Genomic DNA, 16857 nt, shown 5'->3' with positions numbered 1-16857 from the left:
GATATTTTGCATTTGAGCCTTTATAGCATGCTGTGGAGAGACTTTGTTCTTCATTTGTCTCAGGTGATACGAGATTGGAAGGAATTGGCCTTCTTCGAAGGTAGAAGGGGAAGTATTGGTGCTTCTTCAAATCTCGGACGCAGACTGCTAGAAGGTGATTGACAAAGAGTACTGAAGCCATAAGAGTACTTGCTTGAGAACTCAACGAGAGTTCATGGTCCAGGTTATCTGGAAATATTCATTGGTTACAGACCTTGCCAAAGGAAGGACGGGTTGAAACAGACCCTCAGAGCATGGTGCCTGGAAGACTACAGGTTGTTCACTCATTATGAGGGGGACAATTGGAAGATGGTGACGGCTGGATTGCTTGAGTTCGAAGGCGGGAACGTGATTGAAGGAGGTGGTGCCAGGAGGTGCTACCAAAGATGGACTTGTGTACCAGGATGGTGTGCGGAGGCGGAACCAGACCTGGTGGAGCAAGAGCCACTGGATGAAAAGCCAGGAAAATATTTTCACACCGAAAAGTTCCAGAGGACTACGACCAGGGAGTTACTGGAGCATCTTCATCGACGTGTTGGCATTGGGCCTGGATGTGTTGGTGAGAGGGGGTGTTGGAAAGGTCACCTCCCCCCCACATGAGAAGAGCATGGGGGGGGTGAACCTAGGGTTTGAGTGTCTGTCACATGGGCATTTGATTGGATGCCATGTGGACAAGAGCTAGAAGGGATTGAGTGATAAGATGGGGTTGCCACATGGACAGCATCTTGGCTGTCATGTGGGCAGCACATCTAGAGCTGCTATGAGCAGATCAGAGGGTCAAAATAGTGCAGAAGCATGGCAGATCTGTACGGATTACAGACGCCTGCTGTACGGCTGGTTTTAGGGACATGTACGGAGCTTGGGCAAGAGCCCTAGAGCTGGAACAAGCCTGGAGCAGAGGCAAGTTAGTCAGGGACAGATTGCGATGGATCTAGGACATGAAGGCGCACTGTTTGCAGCAGGTTTGGTGGGGCTGGACCCTGAATATATAGGAGGGCTGCAAGGGACTGACCCTGGGGGGCATATTTATAGCCCACACAGGCTGGCCAGGCAGGCTTATATAGGGCTGGTCCCTTGCCTAGATTGGAGGGCCAAAGGCCCTAGAAGTGTGGGGCCAAAAGCCCCAGGTTTTGAGCCCTTATAGGGCTGGACCAGCCACAGACTGGTCGGCCAGTTTGCTGCAGGCTGGTCCGTATTTTTGCCAGCCCCCTTGGGGTCCTATAAAAGGAGGTCCTTGTGGCCTCATTTATCATCACTTGGAGCAGGAGTTCAGGGAGCAGGAGCAGCAGCAGATCAGCTACTTGTAGGCCTCTATCTAGAAGGAGACAAGAGAGCTGTAGAGCTGCAGAGGTGGAGCACGCAGGCTCGAGTCTAGAGATAACTGGCTGATAGGAGGACCTTGTGGTAACATCAGAGGACCACACCATTGGTGGGACTCTGGATCTATATCTTTTGTATTGTGTCCATAGTTTTGGACGGAAATATATTTTGGTGGTTTCTCTATCTGGCTGGTTCATTGTCTATTGATGAGTGTGCACATCTATGTGATGCACATTAAGTAAAGAAGTTTGTGATTCCACACCCCACACCACACTGTGTGAGCTACTGGGCATTACTATAAGTCTTCTGCTGTGTGTACCCTCTGTTGGGTCATTTCTAACAGGAGGGAGGGGGCTGAGAGAGAGAGAGAGAGAGAGAGAGAGAGAGAGAGAGAGAGAGAGAGAGAGAATAGAATAGAATAGAATAGAATGTTGTATTATCGTCCTCTGGGGGCCGAAAAACGACCCATGGGACCTCATCTGATCATAGAAGATACAAAAAAGGAAGTCTTTGTCCTCCAAAGAGGAAGGGGTGATAAAGTAACACAGTATCACTGCTTTATAGCCTACAACATCGTGCATTGTTCTCTGTGCTTAAGAATCCTACCAATATATGTGCCCAAGATAGGAGGAAGGAGATGAGGAAGGAGAGAGAGAGAGAGAGAGAGAGAGAGAGAGAGAGAGAGAGAGAGAGAGAGCACGCCTCACACACACCATACTTAGAAGGAGAGAAAGGCACAAGAGATCTGCAAGTGATTTTTGGAAAAAGCCCCGCTACAACTAGGGGAAAACCTCTGCACAAACCGGCTACTCGAGAACTCCATTGGACAGCTCAACAAACCTCACCAACTGGAAGCACAAAGGGGGCTCCACAACACTGCCCTAAAACTGCTCTACAGGGCTGGCAATGCTGCTCCAAAACTGCTCAAAGTGATGCAAAACAAGGAAAAGGGGGGCCTATATAGAGGCAGTCTTCCCTGGCTAGTTGGTTGATCTAGAAGGGGCTGACCCCCTGTTGCAGGGCTGACTAGCATGAATGGGCTGACCCAGCTCTAGGGCTGCCCACAGCCCTATAAAGGGGAGGCTCACTCCCCCAGCCTATGAGGGGTTGCAACCAGCCAAGGTGGTTGACTTGCAGGTCGGCCCACCCCCTGCTCCACAACCATAATCTAGGGCTCATAAGGGGCGCCTGTAAGGGCAGATCCGTGGCAGCACAACAGGGTAGATCTGCCCATACAGCCCCTCACCCCTCCCAAGAACTTTCGTGGCCATCATGGCAACACATGGACCAGCAAAGGGCACTAGAAAGCTACACAGCCCTACTTTCACGGGAGCGGGCACACCCACAACACATGCCCTCACTCATCTACACTAGCTTCACTCATTGGGCGGGCACTTCTCAGAGGCTAAAGTTTGAGCGTGTTCAGAGGTTGATCCAAGTCTCTAGGAATCCGTTGTGTCATTGCTGAAGACCGCCACAAGTACTGTTGAAGAAGCCCCCTCTTGGCGCGAACCTCCTTAGCACGCACTGGATACCTGGAACTGTTGCTTCCAGGCCACAGATGCTAGATAGACTCCTCTGGTCTGGTAATGGTACATTGGGTCATCTGGTACAACAATCCGATTGCTGGTACTGGTACATGACTCCAACAGAAGGTACTGGAACAATAATCCAACTGATATTGCCACCTGTGCAAGGTCTGCTTCCTTGCATGGGCATCTGTATCACAGAGCTACATAGCCCCCTTTGAAGCCCCCTCTACTGGTACATTGTTGCCAGATGAATGAACTTCAGTGCTCCAATGACAACGGGCATATAATAGCTCACAAGGATCAATCAACTGTGTCTTGGTTCCCCGCATTGGCAACCTGCTGACCTATCTGGATCTCTAGCAGCATCAGACAATAGCTGCTGCAGAACACTAGGAGACCTCTGGATCTGGCAGGTCATGACGTCCAAACAAAAAACATGCTGGTAACATACAGCCACCTGAGTCAGCGGGGACAACTCCTCGTGGCTCGACGTCCTGCTTGAGAGCCTGCCTCGAGAAATGACTCCTGTCTCCCTTGCACTTGATTGACAGGTCCTGCTGTCACAAGCAAGCATTCCTCCATCTGGATCTAGAAGCCTGCTAGCAGCGCCTGCCCCGTGCTACTAAAAGGCTGGAGTATACGTCGTTGCGGCGGTAACACTATTGGCCAACTGGTTACTGGGCGCCCATCAACATTCCTTTGGGGACACTGCCGCCAATAATGTTCTTTTTGGCCACATCGGTTACACGTATTAGATGCCTTGAGTGCTTCTCGTTCCTTAGCTGTCAACTGCTTTTTGCCTTTCTGCTTAGCTGCCAAAGCTTGAGGCTGACTCTCATAGAGAGAGAGAGAGAGAGAGAGAGAGAGAGAGAGAGAGAGAGAGCACGCTCCACACACACCACAGTGAGAAGGAGAGAGAGGCACAAGAGAACTGCAAGTGATTTCTGGAAATAGCCCCACTACAATTGGGGGAAAACCTCTGCACAAACGGGTTGCTTGAGAGCTCCATTGGACAGCTTGACAAACCTCACCAATTGGAAGCACAAAGGGGTGGATGAACTGCTCCACAATCCTGCAAGGCTGGCAATGCTGCTCCAGAACTGCTCAGTTGAGCTGGCTATGCTGCTCCAAGTGATGCAAAACAAGGAGAAAGGGGGGCCTATATATAGGCAGCCCCCCCTGCCTAGTCAGCTGATCTAGAAGGGGCTGACCCCTTGCTGTAGGGCTGACCAGCATGAGTAGGCCGACCCAGCTCTAGGGTGCCCACAGCCCTATATAGGGAAGGCTCATTCCCCCCAGCCTATGAGGGGCTGCAACCAGCCAAGTTGGCTGACCTGCATGTCGGCCCACCCCTTGCTTCAAAGCCCTCATCTAGGGCTCATAAGGGGTGCCTATAAGGGCAGACCCGTGGCAGCACAACAGGGCAGATCTGCCCATACAGCCCTGCACCCCTCCCGGGAACCTCCATGGCCATCGTGGCAATGCATGGACCAGCAAAGGGCACTGGAAAGCTACACAGTCCTACTCTCAGGAGGGTGGGTACACCCATAACACAGGGCCTCACTCATCTACACTAGCCTCACTCACTAGGCGGGCACACTGACAAGCAAGGCCCTTTCTCTCTAGGTGACATCAGGACATGTTGGCCTCTAACAGGAGGTTGGGTGCAAGGTGAAGGATGGACTGTCCAAAATAGAGAAGCTAGGAGCGAGAACCAGCTCGGTGTCCAAATGAGCCATCCCGGGCTTCCAAAAGCCCCAATCTGTCCGTTATGGCTGCAATGTCCACCAAATAGGAGAGCAATGCTGGTTGAGAGGCAAGGAAGGGTGAAGTGAGGTGTGAGAGGATGGGTGGAGCAAGGTTCAACAAGATGGAGCAACAAAAAGAACCGAACAGAAGATGGAAAAAAGTTGTAGTGGATTTTTCTATGCCCACAGATTCCCAGACATTTTGCAGGCAAAATGTGCATTCTGCGCATTTCGCAAGCACGAAATGCTTTTACAATGGCTACCTGCTTGGGAGTAGCATACCACAAGTTGTTGACTTGGCTCCTCAGGTTTGGCGTAGCAGCAGTGATGCCCCTCTTGAGGCATCATACGGATGGGATTACTCACCCTCAAAAGCACTAGTCAAGGTGGCTTGCTTAGAGCATTCGTCGTAGGATTCTAGCTCTACGAGGGCCTTGTTCTCCTGCCCTCAGTCCTTCCCATGAGGTGGACAGTCTAAAGCTAGAGTGCGCATGATTCTCATGAGCGATGGGAGTTGCAACGAGCCCTTGTTGGTGGGTGCTCGATAGATGCTCTTATGATTCTCAGCCTAAGGGCAGCTGATCTTGAGATAGGAGTTGCAACGAGCCCTTGTTGGGCGCTTGATAGACGTTCTTATGATTCGATAGCATATATTCTCAGCAGCGGACATTAGGAGATGCAATCGCATACTCTCAGGTTGTGGTCTTGAGATCTAGTCCCCGGTACAGTGTATATCTCCATGGGACAGATCCTTGCTTCTGAGATTTTAGACAAGGAGTGTTGATATGGGGCAGAGCTGTGTGGATGGGCATTTGGGTAAGTGATCTTTGTATTAGGGTCACCAACGTTTAAGCACTAGCGAGTTGCGAGCAGAAGGTCCCTTTCTGGAGGCAGCTCACAAGCTGTCTTCTCAAGGTGGGCTCTTGGATTGCTGGAGGAGACTTCAACAACTGGAGTTTGAGAAAGACAAGCAGGGTGGGGCTTCCTTGCCAGCGGTAGAGAGAGACACATGGGAGCATTTTATTTCCTCCATTTGCGGGTCAGGATGCTTGGTGGGAGCCAGAGTTTACCCAGCTCCTAGGTAGTCTCTCCTTCTCCTTAGGTCAAAGAAGCTGAGATGGTCTATTGGAGTGACTGGACAGATTCTACATTAGAGATTAGGCTTTGCATGGAGGGGGATCCACAGGCACTTTGGTGGGCATGACTATGCCCGACCATTCTTCTTTCTCATTCTCATGCATTTGGAGCGGCCTTGATCAAGTTTTCCTCAGTGTGGAGTGAGGATTCTAGACATGTTGTTTTCGGAGGAGAAGGTCCAGCATGCCATCGCTTAGATTTGGTTCTTAGGTTAGGTTATGGTCCGTAGGACAATTGGGCTCTTTGGACAAGAGAAGCCGTTCGGAGGGGCAGCACAAAGATGTAAAGAGGTTGAGGGAGCAAGAGCCAAACTCCTCTTGCCATGAGAGCTCTTGGTTCTCCTCCGGGAGACGAAGGCCAGATGGGCTTAGCATACCCTTAAGATTTTGGCACTATCTCCATTGACTATCCATCTTAGGATGATTCCTGCTATTCATTCCCAGATTAGTCCTAACTGCATCAAATACTTGTATCTCGGCAATCCATATAGACGAAATACGTTACTCATTGTTGGAAATGGAAGCGAGTGTGCAAGAGAACACGAAGCTGAAATGAGATTGCAGTAACAATGAAGTACAAAGCTAGGATAGTCATAGAGACAATACCCTAGGATGGACCCTAACTAGGGTCACAACATGTGTGGTAACTAACTCACCCACAAACACAACCTCTATCTGAGGATAGGAGGAAAAAACCTTATTAAGGAAAAAAGTGCCCTACTATATTGGCCATTGCCTTAGAGATATGAATATTGCTAACACCCCCCTTGCAGTGACAATGTCTCAATGTATAAGGAAAATATTAATTTGATAAAAACTTATTTGTAAGATTGGATATATACTAGTCTTATGAAGTTATATATAATATTAGCCACCAAACGGATATAAGCTCAAAGCTTTGAAGAAAGCCTTTGTAATCGGCCTTTGGGATCTCCAAAGGGCAGTGAACAGTTAATAACCAGGAAATACTTAAATTACAGCCACTTAGAACTTTCCACAGCAATCCAAATCAACTTAGAACACAACACCTGAGAGCTAAATTGCTCCCGTCTTGCACCGGACACCAGATTGGCCCTAAACTTAGCGCCCCTTTTGGTATTTCTTATCTTTTATTCAGAAGGCATGCAAATACAAGAACAGCACACAGTGCATCAGCCCACAGACAGGCAACTGAATAATCTGTTCACAGGCACTTCCGTCCTGCTATGTAATCACAGAACTTCAGCTTGTATGAGTATGTACTTTCAATCTGTGTGATTTGTTTTAACTTGAAAGGTTTGTAAAGACCATCCATGCAAAAAGCTCACACAGTTTTAAAGAACATGATCAGGGAATTGGGACATGACACTTGAACAGGAAGGGAGGCTTCTTTGTAGTGTGATTTACTTGACTTCCAACTACCTTCATGTTCTTGTTGATTTAAATAAATGAAAATGATATGTTTTCAGTCGTTTTGCTGATGGTGCCACCATTGTTGTTATCGGTCTGCAGGGAAGTGGGGATGAGATACAAATGTGTGGGGACTGTTCTAGGTTGAAAAGTTTTCATTCAAGTTTTTTAGCATCTGGTCACAGGGGGCAATTTGAGATTCCCCACTTTCGGATGACAGTCAAAGTTGCAGAAATTCAATTATTGTGTGTAAGGGCACTAGATGAGTCTGGTAGGAGCTCGAGATCATCAAGTGGTGGGAATGTTAGACGTACGCGCTCAGTTGGACAGTACAGTCCTGAGCAGAAGCGTTATTATAACACAACAGAGCAAGGAACATCTTTTGTTACAGCAAGCTCTCAAATTATTTGGCCAGCCCTTGGCACTGGGGTTGTTTTGGCTGTCATATACGGTATGCTTCACAATGTAAACTCTTATCTGTTTGCCAAAACCTTTTGCTATTGCCTTTTTTTGATATTGTTACTTTTTAAATGCAAACTAGACAACGGATGCGAAAGTAATTGATCCATCCCCATTTCCCTGAATATCAAATCCTAGAATGCTTGCAATTCTACCTAGGGGCCTGTGATTAAACAGTGAGAAGAAGGAATCGTGGAGAAGGAACTGATAGACTTGTTGATGAGCTTTTGCATTCTGTAGATGTGTTGGAAAAGCGAGTGATGAACTTTGGATCCACCTCATTAATTCACTTTGGCGTGATTTGGTGGTTAGGACTATTAATGGGTTCCTATCTAGACCTTAGATCCTAGGATGGACCATGCCATGTCTTCATGTTATAGGAAGTGGTTTGAGATTTGTAAGGGGCCACATGAATGACATTGACCCCACATACATCTCTTGGGAAAGTGTGATGAATTATGGAGATAGTTCATTATTTCACCTTTGGAGTGATTTAGGGTTAAAATTATGAAAAGCTCAAAAGAGTGGTAGTTAGACACTAGGTCCCACTTGACACAATGTCTTTGATAGGTGTTTAGAGATTTTGAAGGGTCCACATGACATGGCATAACCCCCATAGCATCTCCCATGGATGGGGAAATGGGCGCCTCATGGCACCATATAATAGGTCTAACTGATGTGGTTTTGCCATGTATCACACATGCAAGTGCTTCCATCTCTCACACTCTAGGGTAACCAGTCAGATGTAGTATTGCATCTATAATGTGTGTTAGTGCATTCTAATTGGGCACTCTATGTCATGGCCACATGGGAGCTTGATGCTTGACCCGTCTGAGAGATCAAAGGGTGGCCTTTGTGCTGTGTACGGGTTCATCATGTGTTTTATAGTCAATTGCCACAATTTCAGTGTGTGCATGTCCTAGGAAAGCACTACAGCTATGACTTTCCAGATTCTACCTGTCTGTGGAGGGCACTGTAGTCTAGCAGGCCTCCCTTGTTTTCTTTCATGCTATTAGAGCACTTTGGGCAATCTTCTAGTTCACGCATCTTAGCCAGGTTATTCGAGCTTCTTGAGGGCTCCTCTGTAAGACTTAGGAAAAAGGAGGGGAGTCACAACTAGCAAATTTAAGGCCCGTGCAAGCAAGGTAGGCTAGGCCATAGTGGACAGTCCACAGCGCTTAGAGAGTAGCGAAGGATCCCAAAGGAGCTGTGAGGACATCAATAGAGGGGCAAGCAAGCATTTCTAACACTCCCTCTTTATGGATAATGGATTAGGCTCCATGTCCATCAAATTAGAAAACTTCTCTCGCTTAATCCTGGCAAGAGGTTTGGTTAGGATATCAGCTACCTGACCTTCTGTAGGGTAATAGATAAGCTCAATTTCATTGCCTTGTACCTTTAACCATGTAAAGTGATGTTGCACCTCAATGTGCTTTGTTGGAGCATGAAATATAGGATCCTTGGCAATGTAATTCCGTGCAACAGCCAAAGCACTCTGACTATCATTGAAGATGATGGTAGTAGTAGTCTGACATGCATGAAGATCTGCAAGTAACTTCCGGAGCCAAACACACTCCATTGTAGCTGTAAAAGCTACTATGTACTCAGCCTCATAGCTAGAAGTAGCAACTGTAGACTGCTTCTTGCTGAACCAAGAGATGCATGAAGTACCAAGCATGAAACAGTTGCCACTATGTGACAGACGGGTGTCGGAACAGCCAGCCCAATCACTATCACTGAATCCATGCATAGTAAGTGAAGAATTGGCCTCATAGAGAAGGCCCAAATGCTGAGTGCCTTTGAGGTACCTGAAGACATGCTTCACGGCCTGCCAATGATGTGTAGAGGGGCTGTGCATATATTTGCTTAACTGTGGGACAGCATACTGAAGATCGGGTCTGGTATGGCATAAAAAATCAAACAATCAACTGCCTGCTGATAGAGAGTGACATCACATGCACCACTGCCGTCCTCAGATGAGAAGTGAAAACCAGGCTCTAATGGTGTAGATATTGGCTTGCAATCCTCAAACTGAAAACGCTGCAAAAGCTGTCCAATATACTTGGATTGTGACATCAAAATACCCCCCTCACTGCTAGAAAATTGAATGTCCAGATAATAATGCAAAAGACCAAGATCAGACATAGCAAATGTCTTCTGCAATTAAGCTTAGAAGGTGCAATTTGCTTAGCATGTTTCCCAGTTACAAGCATGTCATCCACATAGAGTACTAAAATCAGCAAATCTATCCCACTCTTACGGATGTAAAGGGTAGCCTCTGTAGGACTGTTCTGAAAGACAAGGCTAAGCAAATGAGCATGCATCCTAGAATACCAAGCCTGGGATGCCTGTTTAGATCCATAGAGGGCAAAGGCAATAACAATCCTGATAGTAGTGATCTTGGAAGTGGGGGCAAAAGTCTCCTCAAAGTCAATGCCTTGCTGCTGTGCATAGCCCTTAGCAACAAGATGGGCTTTGTAACAGTCCACTGAACCATCATCTTTCCGTTTAATCTTGTATACCCACTTAGTCCCAATGGCATTCTTGCTACGAGGCAAGCCACACAACTCCCAAGTGTTATTCTGATGGATGTCATCCAATTCAGCTTTCCTGGCGTGCAACCAACATTCATTTTCAAAGGCATCCTTATGGCATAATGGCTCTTCATTGCATGCTGCTGCAATTTTCTCAGCATGTGTTCGAGTCACAAGCATGTCATCCGTATAGAGTACTAAAATCAGCAAATCTGTCCCACTCTTACGGATGTAAAGGGGGTAGCATCTCTAGGATTGTTCTGAAAGCCAAGACTATGCAAATGAGCATGCATCCTAGAATACCAAGCCCGCGGTGCATGTTTCAATCCATAGAGGGCTTTCTTTAACCGGCATACCTTCCTTTCAGAACCTTCAACCTCAAAAAGGTTGGATAACATAGATTTCCTCTTGCAAGTGCCCATGAAGAAAAGCTGTCTTAATATCAAGCTGATGTACCTCCCAATGAAAGTGAGCAGCAAAGGCAATGCAATCCTGATAGTAGTGATCCTTTCAGTGGGCGCAAAAGTCTCCTCAAAGTCAATGCCTTGCTGTTGTGCATAGCCCTTAGCAAAAAGACGAGCTTTGTAACAGTCCACTGAACCACCAACTTTCCATTTAATCTTGTATACCCACTTAGTTCCAATGGCATTCTTGCCAGGAGGCAAGTCACACAATCCCCAAGTGTTATTCTGATGGATTGAGTCCAATTCAGCTTGCACATGGCCTACATTAGTCCAATACATAGCCAATTATACGGAGGCAGTCCTTAAGTTACGAAAATTGATAAGTGCTAAAAAATAAGAGGTTTTGTGAGGGGTTTGAAAGACAATTTTAAGATTGAGGTGAGAAGAAATTCTCCCAATATCTATATAATATATGATGATATGACAAGGAGGTCTAGAACTGGAACCGTGAAACAAACTGGTTTTGTTCTCATATTCAATAAATTTTTCAATTTGAAAAAGAATGGGCAATTTAAGCAAGAGGCTTCTTAGGCAGAGTCCAAGAAACTTCAAACACAAAGATACCCTCTTTTGAAAAGAGAGGATTATGAGAAAGGCGAAGCAAAAAAATCTTTGCTTTAAATATCTAGGCAAAGATCATTTTTCTTGAAATTGCCCTAGAAATAAATCCCTAAATAAGCTCAAGTATGTGTGGGTGTGTGGATTTGTATGTGTGAGAGCATATGTTTATACTATGGTCTACACCCACTGTTGGGCACTGATGACGTTAGTGGGGATGTCATAGTAGCTAGTCCCTGCTATGCGTGATGGAGTTTATGGTTTTCATTCAACAATCATTTCAAAGGCATCCTTATGGCATAATGGCTCTTCATTGCCTGCTGTAGCAACCAATGCAGAAGCAACCAAATTAGCATGTTCTTTCGTGACAGTTGCTCTAGTACAGGCTGGCAGAGGAGCATCTTGTTTGTTGTCTCTTGAGGAGTGTTAAACAGCCAATGGGGAAGCCTTTTAGGCTCTTGAATTGCAGCTCTCTTGGTCAATTGCCCTATGCACAATATCCTGATCAGTCAGAGGCATATCAGGCTGTAAAACTTGCTGATTTTCAGATTGCACAAGTGGCTGTAAATGACCATTTGAAGGAGGAGGAGGAATCTCAGATGTAGCATCATCATGTGTACAGATTGAAACAAAGGCATCAAGCTGTCAAAGCTATTTGTTGCATCAATTGTGGGCTGTTTTTGACAGTACAATAAAGGCATGGATGATGACTCATAATAAACAACATCCCTACTGACAGAGCTGTAGCCCTTAGTTTCTGAGCTGTACCCAATAAAAATGCACCTGACAGCTTTGTCAACCAACTTTGTTCGTGTTTGAGAAGGCACATGTGCACTTGTGCTAGTCAACACCATGGTAAAGGCATGTGTAGCATCATAGACTGCACACCTAACACCATCAAAGAGAACCTGATATCCACAAGTAGCAATGGCAGCTTGCCCAATGCCTATGACTGAATAAGATGCATTATTGGCACATGTAACTGTCCTCCCTTTGATGCATTTGCAAGTGAGCTGAATAACTTCCTACGAGAATTGATGTGCTTACTAGCACCACTATCAAAGAACCAAGCATCAGAAACATCATAAACTGTCATGCAGGCATCGTGGATGTCAGGATTATACTGACAAGTAACAAGAAAAGCCCAATGCTGATCATGTGCAAAATTAGCTGACTCATGTCGATCATCTGGTCTAGGAGTGCCAAAAACTGCAAGACCGGATTCCTCCTCCTCCTTTTCAGCAATTCTCTTCGTGCACTCAGTGATATCATGCCCAGGTTTTTTGGAGTAGTTACGTCTCTTTTTCTTCTTCTCCTCCCCAGAAGTAGATGCATCATGGGAGTGACTTGTTAGAATTATTGGCATATTCTAGGCAGTGGCCAATGTAATCCATAAGTGAGTTAGGGGCACTTTTCCTCACTAGGAGGTTTTTCCCTTTAACCGATTTTGCCTCACAGATTTTGGCTCAAAGGCCTTATGTGTGCCAATTATATTTTGAATCGGGCACCAACAAAGGCTTTGAATACAATCACTCTCTATGAGGCTTGGCATGGGAGAAAGCCTTCAGTGGATCACTTCAAAGTTTTTGGTTGTGTTGCATATGCCCATGTGCCTGTGGAGTTTCAACATAAGTTGTCAGATAAGGCACTTAAGTGTTTCGTTGGGTATAGTGCACAAAGCAAAGGCTATCGTCTCTACAATCCTGCCACTTGCAAGATTTTTGTGAGTAGAGATGTTATTTTTTCAGAGAATTCAGCACATACACATGCTGAATTTACTATTCTAGCTCTTCAGATGATGTTTTTGAGGGGATGCTTCCTATAGCTTTTGGCTCCTCAAAGGTGTGGATGAAGTTGTTAGGCAAGAGATTCAAGAGATACATGCAGCCAAAACAGTTCCAAATTGGTTGCTACAGACTCTCAGAGAGAGTAGACTTGAGGCACCTTTGCCTGGCAGGACTCGTAGTGCAGTAAGGCACGCAGGGGGGGCTCTTTCTGTTGAGACAGCTTATGCAGGTACTCTTCTTGATGAAGAAGAACCTGACTCTTTTAAAGAAGCCAAGGATAATGTGCATTGGATGAATGCCATGCACAATAAATTGTAGTCCATTGAGAAAAATCAGACTTGGGATGTTGTGGATTTGCCACCAGGGAAACATGCCATTGGTACCAAATGGGTTTTCAAAGTGAAAAGGAAGCCAGATGGGTCCATTGAAAGGTACACGGCACAGCTGGTTGCCAAAGGCTATGCTTAGAAAAAGGGCATAGATTATGAGGAGACTTTTGCTCCTACATCCCAGATGACCACCACCAGGTCAATTATTGCCATGGCTGCAAATTTTGTTTGGAATGTCCCTCAGTTGGACATAAAAACAGCTTTCCTTAATGTGGACTTGCAGGAAGAGGTTTATGTCAAACAACCTCTTGGATTTGAACTTTTGGGCAATGCACTTCAAGTTTGCAAGCTGAATAAAGCTTGATATGGGCTGAAACAAGCCCCACGTGCATGGTATGCCAAGATTGATGCCTTCCTGGCAAGTAAGGGGTTACACAATAGTCCCACGGAAAGCACCCTCTACATCAAGAAGGACGGGGGGGTTGTTTTCGTCATCATTATTTATGTAGATGACATGTTGCTCATAGGGTCAAATGAGGAAATAATTGCAGATTTCAAGGCTGAATTGAAAACTGAATTTGACATGACAGATTTGGGCAAGCTCTTGGATAGGTTCAACATGCAAGATTGTAAGCCTATAGTTACTCCCATGGAGCCGGGGCTGAAGCTTACTATGTATGATGCAGGTGAATTAGTGGATGCCATACTTTACAGCCAAGCTGTTGGATGCCTCATTTATTTGTGCAATACAAGGCACGATATTCAGTATGCAGTATCTCAGGTGAGCAGGTATATGCACAGCCCAAAGACAACACATTGGCAGGTTGTAAAATGCATCTTTCGTTATTTGGAAAGCACAAAGTCTTATGGCTTGCAGATGCATGCTTACAGTGACTCAGATTGGGCTAGAGACTATGATACCAGGTAGTCCACTAGTGGTAATTGTTTCTTTTTGGGCAAAGCTTGCATTTCTTGGCTGAGCAAGAAACAATCTACTATGGCTACTTCCTCATGTGAAGCTGAGTACAGGGCAGCTTTCACAGCGACAGTTGAATGTGTGTGGTTGCGTCGTTTGTTTGCTGATCTTCATCTCTTATTGGAGGGTCCTTCTCCAATTCTCATTGATAGTCAGACTGCTATAGCAGTGGCAAAGAATCCTGTGTTTCATGCTCGCACGAAGCACATTGAGGTTCATTATCATTATGTCAGAGAGAAGTTGTATGCAAGGGAGACCAATATGATCTTCATCTCTTATCGGAGGGTCCTTCTCCAATTCTCACTGATAGTCAGACTGCTATAGCAGTGTCAAAGAATCCTATGTTTCATGCTCGCACGAAGCACATTGAGGTTCATTATCATTATGTCAGAGAGAAGTTGTATGCAAGGAAGACCAGTATGATCTATGTGTCAACACATGACAATGTTGCAGACATCTTCACCAATGCACTTCCACGTGAGAAGTTTGAGGCATTTTGCAGTGCCCTGAACTTCTCTCCTTTTGGTGATTGATCACTTCCTTGTAAATCACATTGGCACTACAGGGGGGTGTTAGAATTATTGGCATAGCGTTGTACAGTTATTTTCAAGCATAAATAGAAGCTTCCAGTTGGAGCTCCTGCGAGCCCTCTCCCTCCCTCCCGCAGCCTCTACCTCCCCTTGCTCACCCCCGCCTCGGCCGCCCTCACCCCCTCGCCTCTCCGCCCTCGACCCTCGCCACCCCTTGCCTCACCCCCCCCACCTCCCGTCTCACCCCCTCGATGCGCCCTCCGCCCACCCCCTGCCTCGCCCCTCCGCCTCACCTCTCCCCCTCGCTTCGCCCTCCCCCGCCCCTCGCTTCGCTCCCCACCCGCCCTCGCCCCCTCGCTACGTCCCTCCCCCTCGCCTCGTTCTCCACCCGCCCCCCCTCGCCCCTCGCTGCGTTCTCCACCCGCCCCTCCCTCGCCCCTCGCCTCGCTCTCCACCTCGCCCTCACAATGCCTCCCCCGCCCCTTGCCACGCTCCCCACCCGCCCGTCCCTCGCCCCTTCCGCCCCGCCCCCTCGCCCCTTTCGCCCTTCCGCCCCGCCCCCCCCGCCATTCCGCCCCGCCCCGCCCCACCTCAGCCGTCCCTCGCCTTCGCCTCTTCGCCCCCCCCCCGCCCTCCATCCTCCGCCCCCACCCCCGCTCTCCACCCCTGCCCCCTCTGACTTCCGGCCTCCCGCCCTCGCTTCCACCGCCATCCCTCCCCCTCACCTTTGACCCCCGCCTCCACTCCGCCCTCCGCCTTCGCCTCCGCCCCCGCCCCCGCCTGCGCCTCTGCTTCCCCCACCCGACTCGCTTCGTCCCGTTTCGCCTCACCCTTCTTCATCACACCCAGGCTCCACCCCCCTCGTCTATCCCCCTCCCTTTTTTGGGTGGCAGCCTCTTCTTCATCGAAGGTCTCGCAGTTTGTCTTGGCGGTATGGCGGCTCCCTGCCCGGAACCGGAGGCCCAGTCGGACCCTCCCTCTGCAGAGGCCTACCGCGTTATCTTGACAGAGCAACAATCGTCTCGGGTACAGGAGGTTGCCAATGACTTTGCCCTTACCTCTGTCTATGGCAGAGTCATTGGACATTCCCCCTCCAGATCGGCCATCAGGGACAGGCTCCAGTCCACTCTCATGCTAGAGGACAGCCACATTGAGGAGGTGGCCCTTATGGGAAGGGGCATCTTTTGGCTCAAACTCTCTACTGCGAAAGCTGCGAGCAACCTGATTGCTGGTTCCCCCACATCTGTGGATGGAAAGATCATTATGATAGTCCCTTGGTACCATGGATTCAGTGCAGCGGATTTTGATGCTCGTTTTCGCATACCTTGCCACCCAGTGACGCTAGTTTTTCCAGGCCTTGCTGCTGAGCTACGGCCGATTGTCAGGGACCTGGGCTCCCACTTTGGCTGGGTTATGCATGACACTTTCGCCGACGCGGTTACTACGGCAGGAGCCCCTCGAGTCCGTGTGGCTGTGGCGGACCCTGCGTCTCTCCCTGCAGTGATTGAGATCGTGACATATGCCGGCAGCATTACCTAGAGCATGGTAGTCACAGGACAGCCAGGTGAGTGCGTGAGGTGTCACGGCTTTGGGCACTTGGTTGCTATTTGTCCACGATTCTCCAGTTCCTCTCGGCCCCCCCTGCCCCCTCCCCCTCCGCCCCCTCCCCCCCCCTCCGGGCAGCCACGTCAGGAGGAGCAGAGGCAGCCGGAGTCCGGTCCAAAGATAGCTGGCGGTTGGACTGAGGTCAGAAGGAAAAGAGGAAAGAATAAGAAGATTTCCGAAAAAGGCAAGGAGGCAGAGGTTACCCAACCTGCAGCAGCGCCTCAGAGACCTGACAGGCAGCCGCCCCAGGGTCCTGGGAGAGCTTCTTCTTCGACGGTAGCCCGCCCTCCACAGCCTCAGGTCCCCCTCTCTTCCGCTCCCCAGCCCCCTTCCACTCAGTCCCAGCCCCTTCCCCAGGCGCACCCCCCTCTTCCCGACCCGCAGCATCAGCCCCCGCCTCTTCCTGCCCCCGCCTCTTCCTCTTCAGTCTCCTCCTCTTCCTTCTCAGCCC

General features: G+C 48.2%; 1 protein-coding gene across 2 annotated transcripts in view; it reads left to right on the top strand.

Annotated features, from left to right (window-relative positions):
• The window catches only part of LOC147887847 (uncharacterized), a 206332-nt gene that overhangs the window by 29862 nt on the left and 159613 nt on the right, over positions 1–16857 (top strand). For both annotated transcript variants that reach the window (XM_087393203.1, XM_087393204.1), the window contains exon 3: positions 7267–7615. In XM_087393203.1, coding sequence (XP_087249329.1) covers positions 7267–7615 — 349 coding nt within the window. The remainder of the gene's footprint in view (positions 1–7266; positions 7616–16857) is intronic.

Source organism: Dipteris shenzhenensis, chromosome 22 (assembly GCF_047967505.1).
Source record: "Dipteris shenzhenensis isolate YYH24624 ecotype China chromosome 22, Dip_SZ_1.0, whole genome shotgun sequence".
Classification (NCBI taxonomy): domain Eukaryota; kingdom Viridiplantae; phylum Streptophyta; class Polypodiopsida; order Gleicheniales; family Dipteridaceae; genus Dipteris; species Dipteris shenzhenensis.
Note: the sequence above shows the minus strand (reverse complement) of the source record. Positions and strands in the feature narration are given on the sequence as shown.